The 21,056-nt window shown below is 44.2% G+C and overlaps 1 protein-coding gene across 2 annotated transcripts in view; it reads right to left on the bottom strand.

Annotated features, from left to right (window-relative positions):
* The window catches only part of SVIL (supervillin), a 314,402-nt gene that overhangs the window by 62,570 nt on the left and 230,776 nt on the right, over positions 1-21,056 (bottom strand). For both annotated transcript variants that reach the window (XM_082259451.1, XM_082259450.1), the window contains 3 exons: positions 19,925-20,014; positions 15,984-16,070; positions 14,394-14,568 (listed from right to left, as the gene is read on the bottom strand). In XM_082259451.1, the coding sequence (XP_082115577.1) occupies positions 14,394-14,568; positions 15,984-16,070; positions 19,925-20,014 (352 nt within the window). The remainder of the gene's footprint in view (positions 1-14,393; positions 14,569-15,983; positions 16,071-19,924; positions 20,015-21,056) is intronic.

Raw genomic sequence — 21,056 nt, 5'->3', positions numbered from 1 at the left:
CCCACGATTCCTCAATGGAGGACTCTGATAGACACCGCCATCCCGCTGTATCGTGATACATACTACCATAGAGGTTGCCCCAAGAAATATGATAGGGTGTGGACGCGCTGGCTTGAGGAGTCTTCCTCCGCACTGATGCTCTGACAGCCCATAGGTCCATAGCTCAAGGTCTCTCTGCACGGTCGCCCTGACATGGCTGATGCTGTTGGGCGCTTTTCATTCTCTTGTATTTGAACACTGATGTGTATTAGCTGTGTTAAAGCTTAGACGTTTGTTGTATCATGTATAGCTGTACTTGTTTGCTGTATTAACCCCGCCTGTGGCGGGCAGCACACCAGTACTTGTTATTCCTACGTGCCTCCTTGAGGAGTTTCCACGCACCAAGCTCTTTTGTTTTTGTTTGTGCTTTTTGTGCATAATTCAATAAAAAGATTTTCAAAAAAAAAAAAAACCTGCTATCCTTCCAATAAAAAAAAAAAAAAAACATTTAGGGGGAGGCAGGATCACTATTTGAACACCTTATACGGGCTGCTTAGCCACACTCTGAAAAGCAATCCACCACAGATTGCTTTTCTGGGAAAGGGCCATTTGAATCTAACCGTGTACTACAAACCAAAAATGCTTTTCTTCTAATTCCAGATAGAGTGAGGAAGGACTGTCAGTTTGTATGGCTATATAGAGCTCTGTTAGAGGTAATTACCTTCACCATTCTTACCCCACTTTGCTAAAGGAAAACTTTATTTCAGTTTCTGTTGAGAGCGTTACCTTCCTTTCCTGTCTGAAAAAACATTAGCACAAAGACAAGAAAGTGAGAATAAACCTCTCCAACAATGCCCTGGATAGCAGTAAAAAAAACTGACAGGGGTTGTAATCCTCTTCCACTCTATCCAAAACGAAGGAAACAATGTTTGGCTGGACCTACAATTTAATGCTTGTATCGCTTGCTTTTGAGATAGTCACAAGTATCAGTCAAATTGCAAAACTAAAAACATGAAGCAAAACAAATGGACCACCAACTTTCATAAATATGTGAAGGTTTTGTAATTGGAAAATAATGTATAAAAGGTATGCCTCTGGCTGTGAACATGTGTGCTCCAAGCCACATGGGGAAGATGAAGGATGATGATATAAGGGAATAAAGAAACAAAGGTACAACCAAAGAAGACCCTTGGGTCAGGGAAGCATGGGAAAGTCAGGATGATGTGAAAACACGACTACACAGCCAGTATGGGTATTATTACACCAGCATGGCTACTCCTTATGTAAACAAGCTACACCATGCTTCTTTTCAGAGCCCTGAGCTGGGAGCAAAGATAGAAAAAATGATTGAAACCTCCTGGATTATCCCAACATAAGTCACTGCCTGTTGTAGTTTTTAGGTGGATTCTATGTGAAAATAAATTACATAGGAATTCTTCCAAGATACAGGTATTTTAGAAAGACACGGTCCTAAAAATTGCAATTCATATTAAATAGAAAGAATATACAACAAACTTGCTTCACTGCATAAGTTATTATTTAGGAAATCTTCACAAAGATAAATATGTGGCTGTCAGCAGCTCAGGAAATGCAAGTTTCCCAGTTATGCATTTGAGTTAATGACCAGAAACGAGCATTAAACAAGTGCAGAAGTGCAGAGTAAGGTCAGAACATGTGATCTATAAACTAAAAACAATCTACAAAATTAGAGTTCTAAAAGGATAAAGCTAGTGGATCAGCATGACAGCCAGGTAACTAGCACTTTCAGAATGAGGTAGGCACTGAGGTAGTCTCCCTCTCCCCACTAGTTTTTCTTTATGAAGAATTACATCTAACCATTGTCTAAATATACAGCTTGAGAAATACCAAAAATCAGGAGCCCAACATTCTTTAATTTGCATAGGTGCCCAATGTTCAGTCCACAGAGATCAAACATTCATCATTTCAAAATGAACGTACAAAATAAGTTTATAGAACTTTGAATTTTTCACTTGATTATCCTTGCCTCTCTAGGTAACCTACATTTCATTTTCTATGTAAAAATTCAGCAGAAAAGTCCAATATGCACAGATCAACCATCATTTTATGACCACTGACAGGTTACATAAATAACATGGATTATCTCATTACAATGGCATCTTTCTCCTACAATAATAAAAAGATAAAAAAAAAAACAAAAAAAAAACAATGGCATCTAAAGGTTGGTGGGATATATTAGGCTGCACATAAACATGTCTTTAAAGATAAAAGCAGAAAAAAAAAATTGAATTTTTGTACTTACCATAAAGTTCATTGACAAACAGCACTCCAGAAATCATTACTATTGGGTTATATTGCCCCCTCCAGGAGTAGGACTAGGCAGAACAAAAAAAAAAAACCTGGCTACGTCTAGGTAATCAGTTTAGTAGCAAGCAGTATTAGAAGTATCAGAACTCCATAGAGGGGTGGGTGCAGTGTCCGTCGAACTACTTGCCGTAAAAATGGATTTTTGTAAGATCTTACCTTAAAATCCTTTTCTCTTAAGCTCATTGACAGACGTAGTCTTCTTGATTCTCAAGAGCTGGGTTATGTTGTCTCCGCAGGAGTAGGACTAGGCAGAAAGACAAAACGTTCTGGCTCCACTTTAGGGGCAGTCCCTGAGGGTATATCCTCCCTCTCTCTGCTACAGGGAATCAGTTCTGTTTTAAAGCAGTACAGAGAATTTAACCCAACTCAATGATAGAGGGGCGGGTACTACGTCTGTCAATGAGCTTAAGAGAAAAGGATTTTACGGTAAGATCTTACAAAAATCCATTTTTCTCTATCGCTCATTGACAGACGTAGTCTTCTTGATTCTCAAGAGCTGGGACATCCAGAAGCAGTGCCACAAAATGAGGGGTGGGATTGACAGAATCAAAATCCAATCTAGAAGGCCCAACCGGAGCCAACCAGAAGTATCAAAGGACTCATCGAGTAAACAGATGAGACCTACCCCACAAATCCTCGAGGTAGACCAACAGTCTCCTCAAACAGTGGCCTGCAGGAACCTTGCAGCCAGAAGAGGCATCTGACGATGCCATCACATAAACCTTATACAATATTGTAAAGGTATGAACCGACTACTAAACAGTCGCCTTGAAAACCTGAACCACTGACGCCTGATGGCGGAAGGTCCAGGAAACTCTAAGCGCCCGAGTAGAATGCGCCTTAACAGGGAACGGGGGATCCCAACCCTTAGATAAAATAAGCCTATACCACCGTCTGTCTGATCCATCTAAAGATGGTCGCAGCAGAACAGGCAACCCCTTCTTAGGGCCATCCGTGATCACAAACAGTGAATCCGTCTTACAAATTGAATCCGTAGTATTCAAGTATATCCTGATCGCCCAAACTACATCCACGGAATGCCATGCAAATTCTCGAGGATGATTGGGCTAAGGACATAGGAAGGACAATACACTGTCCTTATTCAATGAAACTTTGAAACCACCTTAGAAGGAAGGATGGATTCGGACGAAGAACAACCTTATCCCTATGAACCACCAGATCTGGGGAACAACAGGATAATGCAGCCAGTTCTGACACCCTGCGTGCAGAAGTGATAGCCACCAAGAAGACCACCTTCTGGGATAAAGTAAGCAAGAGAATCTCCCTGATATTTTCAAAGGGAGGTGTCTGAAGAACCGACAGCACCAAATTAAGATCCCAGGATGGTAACGGCGCGTGCACTGGCAGAGCCAGGTGTCGCACCCCCTGGATGAAATTCCGCACCAAGGAATGAGTAGACAAAAGCTTCTGAAAGAAGATAGCAAATGCTGAAACCAGACCCTTGATAACACTCAAGGCCAGCTTCTGCTCAACTCCCTGTTGCAGAAAGCCAATATTCGGACTACCGAATAAAGATGTAGATGGAACCCAAGGGATTCACACCACACAATATAAGACTTCCATGTACGATGATAATCTTTCTGGAAGTCGCTTTCCTTGTTTTAACTAGAGTAGGAATAACTGAAGCGGACAATCCCTTGTCCTTCAGCACCTGGGTCTCAATAACCAGGCCGTTTAAAACCAGCGATCGTAAAGCAGGATGGAAGATCGGTCCCTGAGACAGTAGATCCTCCCTGAGAGGAAGTCTCCACGGGACGTCCGCCATCAGTCTGACCAAGTCGGCGTAACAAGCTCGATGAGGCCAGTCCGGAGCTGCCAGGATTACTGGAATTCCTTCCTCCTCTATCCTGCGAAGAAGTCTTGGCAGTAACCCAAGAGGAGGGAAGGCATACATTAGCTGGTATTGCCCCCACGGGGCGATCAGTGCGTCTGCGGTTTCTGCTAGAGGATCGCGGGAGCGAGCCACGAATCTCTGAACTTTCCTGTTGAATCGAGATGCCAACAGATCCATATCCGGGGTGCCCCATCGTAGGCACAACTGGTGGAAAACGTCTGGATGGAGGGACCATTCCCCCTGATCCAGAGTCTGACGGCTGAGATAATCTGCCTGCCAATTCTCCACCCCCGGAATGAACACCGCAGAGATTGCTGGAACAAATCGTTCTGCCCAGCGAAGAATGCAAGCCACTTCTTTGGCCGCTCGGACACTCTTGGTGCCCCCCTGGTGATTGACATAAGCCACGGCCGTGGCGTTGTCCGACTGGATCCGAACCGGGCTGCCCTGGAGCTGCTCGGTCCAGTGAATCAGACAAAGTCTGATCGCTCTCAGTTCCAATACATTTATCGGTAACCTGGATTCTTCCGGGGACCAAAGTCCCTGGACAGATAACTGACCGAGAATTCCTCCCCATCCGGATAGACTGGCATCCGTGGTCACTGTCGTCCAATATATTGGCAGAAATGACTTTCCCTGGCTGAGCATCGGAGACCGAAGCCACCAGACCAGAGACTCTCTGGTCTGTTTGCTCAATCGGATCTGATTGTCCAGGGATTCCGGATTCCGATTCCATCTGAGAGGAATCTCTTGCTGAAGAATTCGGGTATGGGACTGGGCAAATGGGACTGCTTCGAAGGAAGCCACCATCAACCCCAGACCCCTCATGCAAGTCCGAAGGGAAGACCAGCTGTTGGTGGACTGCTGATTGAATCTTTCGGAGTTTCCCTACCGGAAGAAAAAACTCTTGTCCTGACTGTGTCTAGAATTAGACCCAGATATTCGAGCCTCTGGGTGGGAACCAGAAATGACTTTTGCTGGTTCACCAGCCACCCGAATTCCTGTAAAGAAATCATAGTAATTTCTATGTTTTGTAGCAAGGTCTGAGGAGACTCTGCATGAAGCAGAAGATCGTCTAGGTAACCTAGAATCGATATGCCTCTTTGGCGCAGAAGTGCCAACATTGGGGCCAACACCTTCGTGAAGACCCGCGGAGCCGTGGCGAGACCGAGAGGTAACGCCACAAACTGATAGTGGTTCTCTTCTACGGAAAAACGTAGAAACCGCTGATGTCCTGCGAAAATGGGAATGTGAAGATAGGCGTCCTAGATGTCTATGGACGCTAGGACATCCCCTGGATGCAGAAAGGCTGCTACTGTGCGAATGGACTCCATTCTGAATCTTCTTATGTAGGCAAAAGAATTGAGTGCCCTTAAGTCCAGAATTGGACGCACTTTGCCCTCTTTCCTGGGTATTGTAAATAGGTTTGAATAAAAACCCCTGAAAGCGTTCTGTCCAAGGAACGTGGACTACCACTCCTTGTTGTAGTAAATCTGTGACTGCTCTCCACAGATCGTCTAAACGATCCGGGGATAGTCGGCTATTGGAAGGGAAGAATCGCGCCGGTGGGAGAGATCGAAACTCGATCTTGTACCCTGACCTTATGACTTCGCAAACCCATCTGTCCGGGATTCTGGAAAGCCATGGATTCGGGAACCGGCGAAGACGTCCCCCCACCCCAGTTATGGGTGGGGGGCGCACCTTCAGGCTTTGGACGGTTTATCTTCAGGTCTAGAGGGGGCGGGCTTTTGCTTGCCCGACCAACGACCCCTGACGCCTCCTGCAGGAGCTTTGGAGGACTTAATTTTTTCACCCGCGGGACGAAAAAAACCTCTTGTGAGCAGAAAAAGAAGGCCCTCGTCTTTGACGAGTTCCTTTACCTTTAAAATTTTGCGGTAAAAAGGTGCTCTTTCCACCCGTGAGATCCTTAATGATCTCATCTAAGTTGGCTCCAAATAGACGCTCTCCTAAAAAGGGGAAATTAGCCAATGCTTTTTTGGAACCTTGGTCGGCTAACCAACCTTTTAGCCACAGTGTACGCTTGAGAACCACCGCTGAGACAGATGCTCGCGCCAATAATGAAGTGGCGTCTAACGCCGCATCACACACAAACTGTAACCCCTGTATCATCTGTTCCAACAAATCTGATACCGCCTGAGGGACCTCTTCTAGGTCCCGGCGTAACCACTTGGTCCATACAGTTACAGCCTGCGAAACCAGACCAATAGCAATTATTGGTCTGAAAGCTGATCCAATCAAGGTAAACATGGTGCGAGACATAGCTTCTATCTTGCGATCCACTGGATCTTTAAAAGACGGAGCGTCTTCTAGAGGAATAACCGTGGCTTTATTCAATCTAGCAATTGGTGAATCCACCACAGGTGGTTCTGTCCATTTCTTAATGAGGGTTTCCTCAAACGGATAACGCCTGTTAATGCGTTTAGAAATAGTAGAAATGCGTTTTGGCAGACTCCATTCTTCTTTGATTGGATTGCCAAAACATTTGGGCAATGGAAAAAACCTTCGCCACTAGATGCGTTTTTAGTCCCAAAAGGGATTTCAGTTTCAGCTATTTCTGACGGAATACCCTGTAATCTTAAGGTCTCTTGAACAGATACCATGAGTGCGTTTACCAACGCTTCCTCTCTGGCTATGGCTGATGCCGAAACATCCTCCTCACTGTCTGAAAAGACAGTACACGAGACACCAATACCAGATGAAGTACCTGCAACTGCAGAAATAGGCTCAGAGTCTGAATCCGAGGTTTCAGATAATAAGGGGTTAGGCGGGGGTCACTTACTTGCGCCCTGTCCCTGACAAGCCACTTCCACCCGGGACACAAGCTTCCATAATAGCGGACAATGATTTAATCGTCAGTGGGGTGCTGGAGGATCCCGCAGACCCCTCGAGGGGATCCGGAGGAGATACATGAGTGGCAGGGTCCATGATAATTCAGGACACCTTTGCCAGAAAACACAAAAAAACTTTTTTTTTTTTTTTTTTTTTTTTTTAAATAAAAAATACCTCTTTTTTTTTTTTTTTTTTTTTAAATAAAAAATACCTCTTTTTTTTTTTTTAAATAAAAAATACCTCTTTTTTTTTTTAAATAAAAAATACCTCTTTTTTTTTTTTTTTTTATTTTTTTTTTTTATGTGTCTCCCCCTAGCGCAATAGCGCCCCTCAGAGTACCTGCTTCTCGATCCCACAGAGAGAGAGAGGGACCCCCAAGGCTCACCAACCGATGCAGTGAAGTTTCCAACCAACTGCAGTCAGCGTCTGTCTTTACAGACTGGAAGGAGCTGTTGCTTTTTCCCGGGTAGAAGGACGTGGCTCCGCCCCCTGTGTACGCCTTCCGGCGTTCCCAGCTCTCCACGAGGTAGCTGGGCTCATGAAACATGGCCGCCCCCATATAGGAGACATTAGACTCCAAAAACATGGCGGCCGGCGTGACCTGAGGACATGCATGCACCTAGTCTACGGCAAAATGGCGGCGGACCGCCGAAATCGTTTTTCCCAGCACATCCACCTGCATCTCTGCTGAGTGGCGATTGATAGATCTACAGGAGATACACTACAAATAAGGTAGGATTATACCTCCTATGTCTGCTGTAATGCTACAGTCTGCTGGGTAGAGTGTTAGCTCTCAAACCAAGTCCACTTCCCACAAACACATGCTGTATTTACAAGGGGGACTTTTAGTGTCAGATATATACTGACCATGTATGGAGGGGCCCATAATTCATACTGCCTCATAACGAGGAAAGAAAAAAGGGAACGTTTACTCACCATACCGAACCGACAGGCACCCTCTCTTCACAATACCCTCTCCACCGGGGTGGGGGTTTGTGGACCACTCCGGACGCCTCGACTCTCAGGTTCCTGGCGTCCAAGCGAGATTTTTAACTCGCAAGGTCAGTCCCTCCACTGGGACTCCGTCGCGGCCGACCCAGCGCGGAGCTCTGGTCTGCACGCGCTCGTAGGCAGAAACCGGGGTGACCACTGGATCTCAACATCCAGCCCGTCGCCCGGCCCCGCATACTTACTTGAATGTGTCGCGGCCGACCAAGCGCAATGCAATGGTCTGCGCGCGCTCGTAGGCCGGCTGGGGTGACCACTAGTGTCGCCCAGTCCGGCGTTTTTTGCTTGAAGATCTCACAGGAAAAACACTGGAGAAAAAACTACCTAAAAAATATTTCTTCTAAAGAAAAAATCTTGCCAGGACCAAAAAGATCCCAGCAAGGAGCTTAGGTCCTTACTCCTGACTAGACAGAAAAAAACTGATTCCCTGTAGCAGAGAGAGGGAGGATATACCCTCAGGGACTGCCCCTAAGGTGGAGCCAGAACGTTTTGTCTTTCTGCCTAGTCCTACTCCTGCGGAGACAACATAACCCAGCTCTTGAGAATCAAGAAGACTACGTCTGTCAATGAGCGATAGAGAAAACTGGGTTTTACGGCAAGTACAAAAATCCCATTTTCTCTTTCGTTCATCGACGGACACAGCGCCCCATAAATCAAAACTAGTGGGACGTCCAAAAGGCAGTGGCAAAAGGAAAATGAGGGGTGGGGAAAATAACCCAAGGCTAAACATAAGAGCCCTTAACCAGGTCACAGGAGCACCATCTGAAAAATAAAGGTTCAAAGAAAAAACACCCCTCAAGAGGGCACAGCCCCTCTTAAACAGCAGCCTGTAAAACTTTGTAGGCAAAAGAAGCATCTGCAGATGCTAAAATATCTACCTTATAGAATTTTGTAAAGGTATGCATGGACGACCAAGTGGCCACCTTGCAATATTAAAGCCTGGTGACGGAAGGCCCAAGAAGCACTCAGCGCGCGAGAAGAATGCGCTGTGACAGGGAAAGGTGGAACCTAACCTTTAATGGAATAGGCCTGAGACACCGTCTGTCGGATCCATCTGGAGATAGTAGCCAAAGTAGTCTGTCCGTAACCACAAAAAGCCAGTCTGACCTCCGAAATGACTCAGTAGCTGCCAGATACACCCGAATCGCACAAGGTATGAAAGGCAAATTTCTTGGGATGAGCCTGGCTTGGGTCACAAGGAGAGCAACACAATGTCCTAATTCAAATGAAAGTCAGAGACAACTATGGGCAGAAATGATAGACAGGGACAAAGAACCACTTAATCCCTATGGACCACTATAGGGACTGCGACAGGATAATGCCGCCAATTCTGATACCCTGCGGGCCGAGGTCATAGCCACCAAGGTCACCTTCTGGAACAACGTAGGCAAGGGAATCTCCAGAATATTCTCAAAAGTACAACATTTAAATCCCATGGCGGCAAAAGAGACCACACAGGTGAAGCCACACGTCGAACCCCCTAAATGAAGGTACGAACTAAAGAGTGCATGGCTAGGGGTCGCTAAAAGACCGTCACGAGGATGAGCACCAATCGACTCACACCAAGAAATGTACGCTTTCCACGTACAATGGTATATCTTGCTGGAAGACGACTTCCTCGCCTTTACCATAGTAGGGATCACTGATCCAGACAGACTTATATCCCTCAGTACCTGGCTTTTAATAGCTAAGCCATTAAAACAAGCGACTGTAAAGCCGGATGGTAGATTAGCTCTTGGGACAACTGGTCTTCTTTTAGAGGAAGCCCCCAAGGGACATTTACGGTCACCAGGATGATTGGAAGAGCCTCACTCTTGATTCCTCGCTGGAGTTGCAGAAGCAGCTTAGCAGAGGATGATACTGGCCTTACCATAGCCCTTGGACGCCTGCGGTGAGTTTCAGAGGACTCCGTGACCTTGTCACGAACTTCAGTATCCTTCTGTGGAGCCGAAACCTGCTAAAGGAGCTGCATGCAAGACTGTGCAAACAGAACTGTCTTGAAGGTGGATACCACCAGATTTAGAACCTGTATGCAAAACGGAAGCGAGAACTATCTGTGTGACAGCAGCCAGTGAATCACGGCCTGTGGTTCCTGAAGTTTGTCCAGAGGAAGGAACACCCTGGTCAGAATTAGAATCAGACCTAGGTACTATAAATCAATTCCCTCAACAGGAATAGAGGGGACCTTAGGTAGTTGGGACATCATCTGAACCTTTGCAGGAATTAAATCCGCACAAGGAGACTCAGGACCTAAAAAGGACACATTTTGTCTACCTTTCTGGGTACCTCCAAAATAATAATTTTGTGGATCCCTTTGATGCACATAAAGGAGGTCCAGGAGGCCATAAACCAGCGAAGATGTCCCCCCACCCCCCCCCCCCCCAATAATGGGTGACGGCAGACCTTCATGTAGAAGGGGTCTTCTATGTGGGTCTGGAGAAGCTAGCTCTAGGCTTACCAGACCAAGGATGCTTGGAACCTCCCGGGGAAGATTTGAAAGATTTCCCTTATTCTTCGTCCCAGAAGCACAACATTTTTTATGTGCTGAGAAGGAGGGCCCCTATCTGTGACGAGGCTCCTTCCCTTCCCTAGACTATGGCAGGAAGGTACTCTATCCCAGCTTCCCCTCCCCCCCTTCGTGATTCCCCATAATGTCATCATCCAGGGTAGCCCCAAACAGGCGATCGCCTTGAAAGGGCAGATCTTCGAGAGCTTTCTTAGAGGCTTAGTCTGCAGACCAATTCTTAAGCCACAGCACACGCCTAATCACCACCACTGAAACAAAGTTTGGACAGCAGAGGAGCTGTATCTAAAGCTGCATCACAAATAAATTGCAGCCCACGGACCAACTGGTCCGCTAAATCAACATAAGCCACGGGGACCTGCTCACCCCCCCCAGACCCCGGTGCAAAAGCTTGGCCCATTCAGTTAGGGTCTGAGACACCAGGGCTGAGGCAAAGACTGGCCGCAATGCCAAACCAGCCATAGTAAACATGCTGTGTGCCACAGCCTCTGCTTTCTGGTCAGCCGGGTCCTTAAAGGACATGGATTCCTCTACTAGGATCATGGTTGCTTTATTTAACCTAGAAACAGGAGGGTCGATCAATGGTGGACTAGCCCACTTTTTTTAAAAGTGACTCCTCAAAAGTGTAACGTACTGCAAAACGTTTAGAAAACCTGTCAAAATAAGGCACATAAGGAAACACCTTTGGAGTATAATGCGACTTGTGTGTACCAAAAGACACATTCATGGCTACATCAGCCGCATCCTCCATTTTTTAAGTCTGCATTGATAAGTTCATCTACCAGCGCTTTTTCATTCGCTGCTGCAACCATGGAGGAATCATCCTCACTATTAGATGGATCAGGGGATGGGATATTAAATCCACCTGCACGGGCCCTGTCCATGGCGGCAACAAGCTCAGAGTCAGATGAGACAGCCTGAGCAGGGGAAGGCGGGGGACACTTCCTCCTGGGCTTTTGCCCACACACCACTTCCACCCGGGACACGAAGGCCTGCAGGACCACCGTCAGCGCAACCATAGGAAGCTGGGTTCCGAGGGACCTGCCACCTCTATGAGGGGGTCAGTGGGAGAGATGTGGCCCAAAGACTCCATAAAAGGAAAGGAAGACCTTGCAGTACAAAAACAATATTTTGGCACCACTTAAAGGATCCCCTTAAGGCTCAGGGTACCCATCAGCAGAGAAAGAGTAATAGGGACCACCAAAGACTCACCCTATGGACTGGAGGAGCGTGAGAATTCGAACCCAGCATCATCATGGACGCTATCCTTATTCATATGTCCTGGGCACAGGAAGAGGAAACTAAGGAGGAAGAGAAAAAGGAGGGGCTTCGGCATCCCCACAAGGCTTCAGCTGTCTCCAGCATCTCCCAGACAAAGGAAAAACGGCCCCCGTGACATCATCAGGCTGCACAAACCTGGCCGCCAACCGGACACCAGCCAGACTAAGGGCAAATGGCCACCATCATGCTGCCATGATCTTTCCTGCACCCTCTGCAACGCTGTACTCTTGCTGGCTGGGGTGGGGGGGGTGGGGGAACCACTGGGTCTAGATTATCCAGCCTGTCGCCCAGCCCGGCAGTTGATTGTAGATCTCCCGAGAGAAAACAAACAGGATGTATGGAAGGAGAAAATTGCTAGGACCAGAGATCCCAGCTGGGAGCCTAGGTCCTTTCTCCTGACTAGACAGATAAAAACTGATTGCAAAGAGGGAGGTTATATACCAGCTGAGGACGGCCGATGGACGTAGCTAGGTGTTTTTTGTTCCGCTTAGTCCTACTCCTGAAGGAGACAATATAACCCAGTAGTTATGATTTATGGAGCGCTGTGTCCGTTAAGGAACGAAAGAAATAAGAATTGCAGTTTGTTGCATAGCCGCAAACCAGTCAGGGTCCACATGCTGACCCACAGCCACAGGTAAAAGCACCTACAATGGGCACAGGAGCATCAGAACTGGACCACAGAGCAATAGAAGGTAGCCAGATCATAGTGACCACTTCTGGACCAGAAGGATTTATCCCTGAATGATCAGGCTATTTTTCGTGATATGGCACTGTTACATTAACTGACAACTGCGCGGTCGTGCGACGCTGTACCCAAATAAAATTGATGTCCTTTTTTTCCCACAAACCGAGCTTTCTTTTGGTATTTGATCACCTGTGCAATTTTTTTTTTGTGCTATACAAAAAAACAGTGACAATTGTGGGGGGAAAAAAAAAAAAAAAACCACAATATTTTTTACTTTACTATTAAACATTACCAATAAAAAAAAAAAAAAATGAAAAAACTCAAATTTTTTCATCATTTTAGGCCAATTTATATTCTGCTACATATTTTTGATAAAAAAAAAAAAATCCCAATAAGTATATATTGATTGGTTTGCGCAAAAGTTATTTTGTCTACAAACTAGGGGAAAGATTTATGTTATTTTTATTTAATTTTTTTTTTACTAGCAATGGGCGCAATCAGCGATTTTTAGCAGGACTGAGACATTGCGGCGGACATATTGGACACCTGACATTTGACACTTTTGGGGGGACCATTGACATTACTACAGTAATCAGTGCGACAAATATGCACTGCTACTGTACTGACACTGGAAGGGAAGGGGTTAACACCAGAGGCGATCAAAGGGTTATACGTGTCCCTAGGGGGTGCTTTCTAACCGGGGGGTGGGCTTGCTGCATTAACACAGAGACCTGTGTTTGTAAATAATAGGAACACAGGATCCCTGTCTTCATAACTGACAGAACAGTGGTCTGCCGTGTTTACAACGGCAGACCGCCATTCTGTCTCCACAGGGAGCGATCACGGGTGCCCGGCGCCAATCGGGGTCACCGGACACGCTGATTAGCTTTCCCTGTGGCGAATGGGCATGCACACAACCCCGCTAGCGGTTCCGCGAAGCGACGTACAGGCTTGCTTGGAACCTTGCTGCAGTTAAACTATGGAGGCTGGTCGGCAAGCGGTTAATCACATTTTCTTTTACATAATGTTGATGGCTGGGTATGTGTTTCTTACCTGGGGAAGAGATTGCATCAGAATGCAATCTGGTTAGAAGGCAAGGTGGCGGAGGCAGTGTGATACTTTAGGCAATGTTCTGCTGGCAAACCTTGGGTCCTGCCATTCAGGTGTCTCAGTGGGTGTACCACCTACCTACACATTGCTGGTGACCAAGAACACCCCTTCAAAGAAACATTATTCCCTGAAGGCAGTGGTCTCTTTCAGCAGGAAAATGCACTCTGCCACACTGCAAAAATGGTTCAAGAATGGTTTGAGGAACCACTCAAAGTACTGACTTGGCCTCCAAATTCTTCAGATCTTAATCTAATTGAGCACTGGTGGGATGTGCTGGAAAATAAGTCCGAAGCATGGAGGCCCCAGATCGCAACTTATAGCACTTAGAATCTAGTGGCGCTCATGCTTGGATGGGTCAGGGCTGTTTGGGCAGTTAAAGGTGGACCTACTAAATACTAGGTGGGTGGTAAAAAGTTATGGCTGATCAGTGTGTAGGTATATATATTTTTTATACACAGAAATACACACATGTACCTTTGTGAACACAGCATAATGATATATCTATATCTATACACACACACAAGGCTTTACATAACTCAGTTCACACATGTACTGATCAGCTCCAGAGGCCATGTTAAAATGGCTCTAATTTAACAATCCATGGTAATCATAAATTAGGTTTCACTTTTTTTTTTTTTTTTTTTTTAGTAAGTCTGCTGATTTGTTGCTATGACTTGGTACTCTTTGCCTTAGTTTTTTAGTGCATGATACTGCATGGAGAACATGAGCTTGACATCAATAGGTTAACTACTCACTTTGGTTCCTCAGAACTAAACAGGATATCAAAGTCATCATCAAATTGAATGTCCACAGGACTGGACGGGATCTCGACTGGACGGTAGAACCTGGAGAATGTCTCATCATCCAGCTTCATCACTTCTTTCACGGATTTACTGGTGACTGACAGTGTTGTGTCCTGAAGACCTCCAACTGATCAGATATACACAAGATTAGTGTAAAAAGAGATTACCACAGGCAGGACTTACAAACAGAAGAGAAAATAGGGATGCTCAGTTGGGGCATATCCAAGCTTGACTTTTACAGAAAAAGTTGCATGGTTCAATATAACAGCCCCCACAATTTCCACTCGCCTGCTCGCATTTGGCGAGTGGAAACTAGCAGAGGGCGAGTGTGGAGCAGGGGCAGACTGGGTTGACAGTTTCCTGGCTGACAGCGTCTGGTGAAACCTGTGCAGCAATCAGTGGCCTGGAGAGAGGGCTCCCCGCAAAAAAAGCCAAAGTGCTTCTGCCAGAAGCGATCAGCCAGGAAACGGTCAGTTGGAAAGCGGGCCTGATTACACAGAGCAGGGATCTCCTTCCAGCAGGTGATCCCTGCTCTGTGTGATCCAGGCTTGCTCTTCTCCCTTACCCCTTGCTGCACTGATGGGCACTGACAAGGTTGCACTTATGGGCACTGATGGGCAATGACAGGCAATGATATGCTACACTAATGGCCACTGAGGAGGTGGCACTAAAATGCAGCAAAGATGGGCACTGATGAGGTGGTAATGATGGGCACTGATGAGGCAGCACTGATAAGGCTCCACTGATGGGTACAGATATGCTTTATGTTATTATTGTTAAAGTTATTAATATTTATGTTTGTAACTTAATTTTGCATTAAACATTTACCAGTGTAATTTCATGAGTTAATTTAGGAGGGTGTGTTCGGGGGCGGAATTAGAGGCAGGGCAACTGGCATCAAGTAACTCTTAAGGCCTGGCTAGGGGCTAAGGACTTGAAATTTTGAGCCATGCCGTATAACTTCAGTTGTCTATTCTTTACTCTAAATCTACAAGTCAATTTTAAATGCCGCTTTCATTTAATTTGAGATACAACAGAGTGACTGATGTTTTAACAGTGTCAGGGTGCTAACAATCCTAAATTGTTATAAAATTACCAGGTAAAAAGCTGTTAAGTAAATACTACTCTCTGGTATTTTTAAGAGCCAGCAGTGCAAGTCTTCCTCTATGAAGGGTTCATCAGTATACACCATCTCTGCAGACTCCAGAATGACAGATTTTAAAGCTAAATACTGCTCCAAATACAGTATTCCACGTTATTTCTATTACTAGGTTTGGGACAAAGTGGAGGGGGGCTGTACAAAATAGACTTCAACCCCCCACATGGACTTAGGGCAGAACAACCTAACTCTGTACAGTCTTTGAGGGCAACAGGTTTTACACCCCTATTTTCCCATAAAGAAAGTGATAGTGAGACATTTTATGCAAGAAAATAAAAAAAAAACAAGAAAAGAACACAATTCATTATGAGGTTTGACTGCCCATTCAACTAGATAGTGTATTAACGCACAGTAAATTCCAGTCACTTTACACCAACATTTACCTTTGTTGTGCAGTCTGCCCAAAAAGGATTCAAGTTTATCCAACTTCCTATCAGACTCCAAGTGCAGGTCAGGCTTGGCCTCAATTTCTAGAAAGAGTAAAGCAGAATTTTAGGTCGTCGCTATGCTCCCTTCCCTCCACAAACTCTAAATGGAGCAGAGCACTTATCCATCGAAATGATTTAACCATGACGGATGTGTTATACAATATCGCACAGTAAACATTCTACATAAACCCAACCCTATTCCAACACCATTGTGATCGTGATGTTGAAAATGAATTTGTCTGCCGTGCTCAACATATTTAAAAGTTCATAGCGTAAAAAATCCAACCCTGTTACAAATATTCTGCCTGCACATTCCAAGCCCCAGGTGCTGGCTTACCAGATGGTTCATTCATTAATTAATGGCGACTACTTTTCTGGGTTTGATATTTAAAAGCTGGCCTTAACTGAAAATCTAAAGTACATTTAATGAAAAGCTGCAGTATTATGTTACCTGAGGACTTTCAATTTTTTCCATGGAATAAAAAATTTAATTTGGCACCCTGCTCATGGCTAGTCACACGACCAATGCTAAAACATTATTTATTTTGCTTTTCTGACAGTGATTGCATGTCCATTGCTTTCACATCATATGACCAGCCAGAGCAGAACCTAAACCTTTAAATAAATCTTGTAGTTAAGATCTCTTTAAAAGGAAACTACAGTGGATCCCAACCAGAAATGTATAGTAACTAAGTAGAACTACTTCACTACTGTACTTCAGTACCGAAGAGTATAATTTTTTTCTCCTACTTCCACTTTTACTTCACTAAATTTTTTCGATGATTTCAATACTTCTACTCTGATATTTTTTTTTTTTTTTTGTGCTGCATAGTTACTCGTTACTATTATAAAAATGACCATTGCCAGAACAGTAGATGGCAGGTTTCATGAAGCTCAAAACATGTGTATTATCAGCGCAAACGAAATAAATGCTACTGTATGTATAAATAAAAGCTGCATTTGAAATAATAAAAGACAATATGATGTTCAAACTTTTGACTTCTTTCTTTAATAACTACATAACACAGTACTGGTACTTCTACTTTCAGTACTTGAGTAGCAAATTTTTAAAAAAAAACTACTTGCAATACTTAAGTACAAAAAATGTTGAATACTTTGTAGCACTTCTACTCAAGTCACTTTTTGATCAAGCACTTCCACTCCTACTCAAGTCACTTTTTGATCGAGCACTTGTACTTTTACTCAAGTATGGGTTTTGAGTACTTTATACAACTCTGAACCCAACCAACTGTGTATCTCATCACTGTAACCTTTCAAGTTTTTTGGAATACTTTGGTCACATTTTTAATCACCGTAACGAGGAGCTCCAGGCTCCTTCAAAAAATAAATCAAATAAAATTCAACAGCTTCAAATGCTGTCGCTGCTGACTTAATATAAAGACACTTACCAATCCAGGGACCCCACCAGCACCCCAAACGGATTCTTCACTCGGCCTCAGGTGCAGGCTTCAGCAGCTGTAGTAAGGGAAAAAGGAAGTGAAGCCTTGTGGCTTCACAGCCTGTTTCCTCCTGCACATGCGCGAGTTGCGCTGCACTTTCTGAATGGTCCCGCTGTTGTCTGGGACTTGTGTCCCACAACGTGATACATCGCATAACTGTGAATGCAGCCTTAGTATTGCATACACTTCTCAAAATTTTTACATTATTTTACATACAAATTAGTAGAATATCTATTGCCAGGCTTATACGTATATTTAGGGTCCTACTTAACTACTGAGAATACAGAATAAGCCAAATAGGGGTTGATTTACTAAAACTAGACTGCGCAAAATCTGGTGTAGCTCTGTATAGATACCAATCAGCTTCCAGTTTTTTTTTTTTTAGTATTTTTTGTAAAAGCTTTATTGAACAAGCTGAAGTTAGAAGCTGATTGGCTGCCATGCACAGCTGCCCCAGATTTTGCACTCACCAGTTTTAGTAAACCAACCCCATAAAGTCTATTTTTTAGACAATTTAAGCAGACAGACTATAAATGAAGTAGAGATTGGATGTTTAAAACAAATATGGTTACATCAATCTGTATTTATAATTACAATTTTAACATTAATACGCAATGGTAAACTGGTTTCAATTAGGTGGTTCATGTCGAGATAACTATATATCTAAAAAGCTTTTGTGAAGAGACAGAATATAGGAAACCTATGATCTTCATTCTAAATCGAAATACCTCTGTTCAGCATTTCCATTTCAGAAAACCATAAAGGTCAGGAAACCATTTCTACCTCTGGACTCCAGATGGAGCTAGGTCATTATGAAAGCGTTACACCAACAACAAAACAGTGTAAATCTAGCCAAATATCCCACAGCGCTTGGAAACTGGATCATAGACAAAGCCAAATTGTATCACATGGATGCAGAAACAGCAAAACTGAAACTTCCACTGCCTAGAATGCGCACATCTTGCACAAGATTAATAACTTTTTAATGTACAACATTTTCACTCTCTACAAACTAAACACAACTGTGATTGTATGTACTCTTTACAGCCCATTCACATAAGAAGCTCTTATAGTGCAGGTATATGGGGCATGCAAAGGTGTTTTGTAGCATCATCAAGCATTCAGAGGCAAATTGTGGTTTCTGGGCACTGAACCTTTTGTTAGGGATTATATAAGCATTCATAGGGATTTTCAGGTTTTAAGCATTTTACATTCACTACAAAAGCAGGTGAACATGCATGAATCTTCTATGAAATTTCTGCCTATAAATGTCCCATGGTTTGTGCTGTTAGGAGATGGAATGCACCCACAGTGGATTAAGGACACCTTGCAGCAAAGACTTAATTTAAAACTAAAAACCTATTAAAAACAGGTGCTCTTTTGTAGTATGGATTTTTATGTACATTGTATTCGCACCAGTATGCTGCAGGCAAGTCATTTTAAAAAAAACCCCTAAAAGCCCATTCACATTAGTGCATTGCAGTAATACTTTGATGCATAACGCATGCAGCACCGTGTGATGCATTTTGATGCTATTCATTTTGAAAAGTTCCACATAGCACCTATATAAACTTTGTAGCACACAACAATGCAGAGATGTGTTGAAAATAAAATGTTGCACGTCCATTTATATTGGGTTGCAGTACTTTGGCAGCCCACTATTGGATGATTGCTTAACACAATGCAAGTTACCATATAGAAGATCATAATTTTTATTATACAGTTCTGTCCCCTGTGGGGAAAAAGTGCATGTAGTACTTTGTCCCATGTTTGCAAATGCTATCTAATCCTAGTTATAAAGTCTGATCTGCCCCTTCCCCTACATTCCTCTTGCTGGTCTTGTGAAAATGATCACAGCTAGGATAAAGCTGCAGCTTTGAATCAGCTGTCTCCTGCATAGCTGTTGTCAGACTTGCTGTGGCAGAGGGGGACAGGTCAAACCTTATAATTAGGGTTAGAAAGCACGAAGGCCCCTTACACATAGGACGGGCTCCATTGGAGTCTGCCTGCTTACTGAGGAATCGGTCCGCAGATCCCTGCCGAGCAGGTGGATGGCTGGTCCGTGTCTGCTCCGCTTATGCGGAGTGGAAACAGACACAGACCGCTCTCAATAATGGACAGTCGGATGTTTACATGAGACTGCCAGCCGATTCGCCAAATAGATGGGGGAACGGATCCCCATCTGTTTTTGGTAGATAGACTGATATCAGACTGGATCAGATGTCGTATAAGTCAGGTTAAACAAAATCCCCAGTATTGCGATTCATGCCCGCAAGCCATGGATGTTCAATAACATCTTAAGGAACATCCAAGGTAAATGTCAAGAGATGTAATAATGTAGACCATTAAATTTTCAGCAGCAGCCAATCCTAATGAGTAGCAAGACTACAATTGTGAGCCTGATCATGACACAATGGCACAAAGTATTTTACGTACCTTCGGCAGGTTTGGAAACGGCATTTGTAGATTTTGGTTTAAGAGCCACAGGGGATGCGACAGGTGTTAGAGCTGTAGGTGAAGCCAAGCCTAAAAGAAAATACATACACTATTACAATAAAGCCGCCTCTTATAGGCTAGCCAAAATGCATTCTTTTAGAACAATTACATTGAATACATACATATACAGCCATAACATTGTGACCACCCAGCTAATATTGAGTAGGTAACCCCTTTGCCATCAAAACAGCCCTGGCCTGTCGAGGCCTGGGCTCCACTAGACTTCTGAAGGCATGCTGTGGTATCTGGCACCAAGCCATCAGTAACAGGATTTAAGTCCTATAAGTCACACTGCTTCCGCCGGCTTGCCTTTGCCCCACAGTACATCCTGGTGCCATCTCTTCCCCAAATAAATGACGCAGACGCACCTGGCTATCCACATTATATAAAACAAAACGTGATTCATCAGATCAGGCCACCTTCTACCATTTCTCTGTGATCCAGTTCCAATGCTCATGTGCCTATTGGAAGAAGCTTTTGGCTGTGGACACGGGTCAGCACAGGCAAACTGACTGGTTACGCAAGCCCATACACAACAAACTGATGCACTGAGATTTGACACCTTTCTATCGGAAAATATTTAGGCATAAACTGGAGACAAAACTCCAGTGAACTAAAATCATGGACTATAATGGCAACATGGTGGAAACTAGATTAGATAAAATAACATGATCTTTATTATACAAAGTTAATATGGTGTTAAAAAGATATGCACCACCACCAGACCACCTGGGGGATATTTAAATATCATCTGTAAATGGTGAATACAAACATGTATAGCTATCCAGATGAATAGGATTCCAGCAGAGGATATACGTGATGAGCTGCTGTCTGTATGGTAGACGTTTTACCAATTATTGGGCTTCTCCAGGACCAAGACAAGAAGAAAATAGATTACCAGTAATCATGAACAGCCGACCATGCACCCACAGTTTCTCTGGGTGGCTATAGGGGCAACAAAGACAAGTACCCCCCCCCCCCCCAACACACTAAATGACCTCAAGAACAGAGATGGTCAAACCGACGGTTATTATGTTTTTTTTTTAATAATTACCATGATAACCGGCAGATT

The sequence above is a fragment of the Pelophylax lessonae genome (genome assembly GCF_965119305.1).
Source record: "Pelophylax lessonae genome assembly, chromosome: 5".
Classification (NCBI taxonomy): domain Eukaryota; kingdom Metazoa; phylum Chordata; class Amphibia; order Anura; family Ranidae; genus Pelophylax; species Pelophylax lessonae.
Note: the sequence above shows the minus strand (reverse complement) of the source record. Positions and strands in the feature narration are given on the sequence as shown.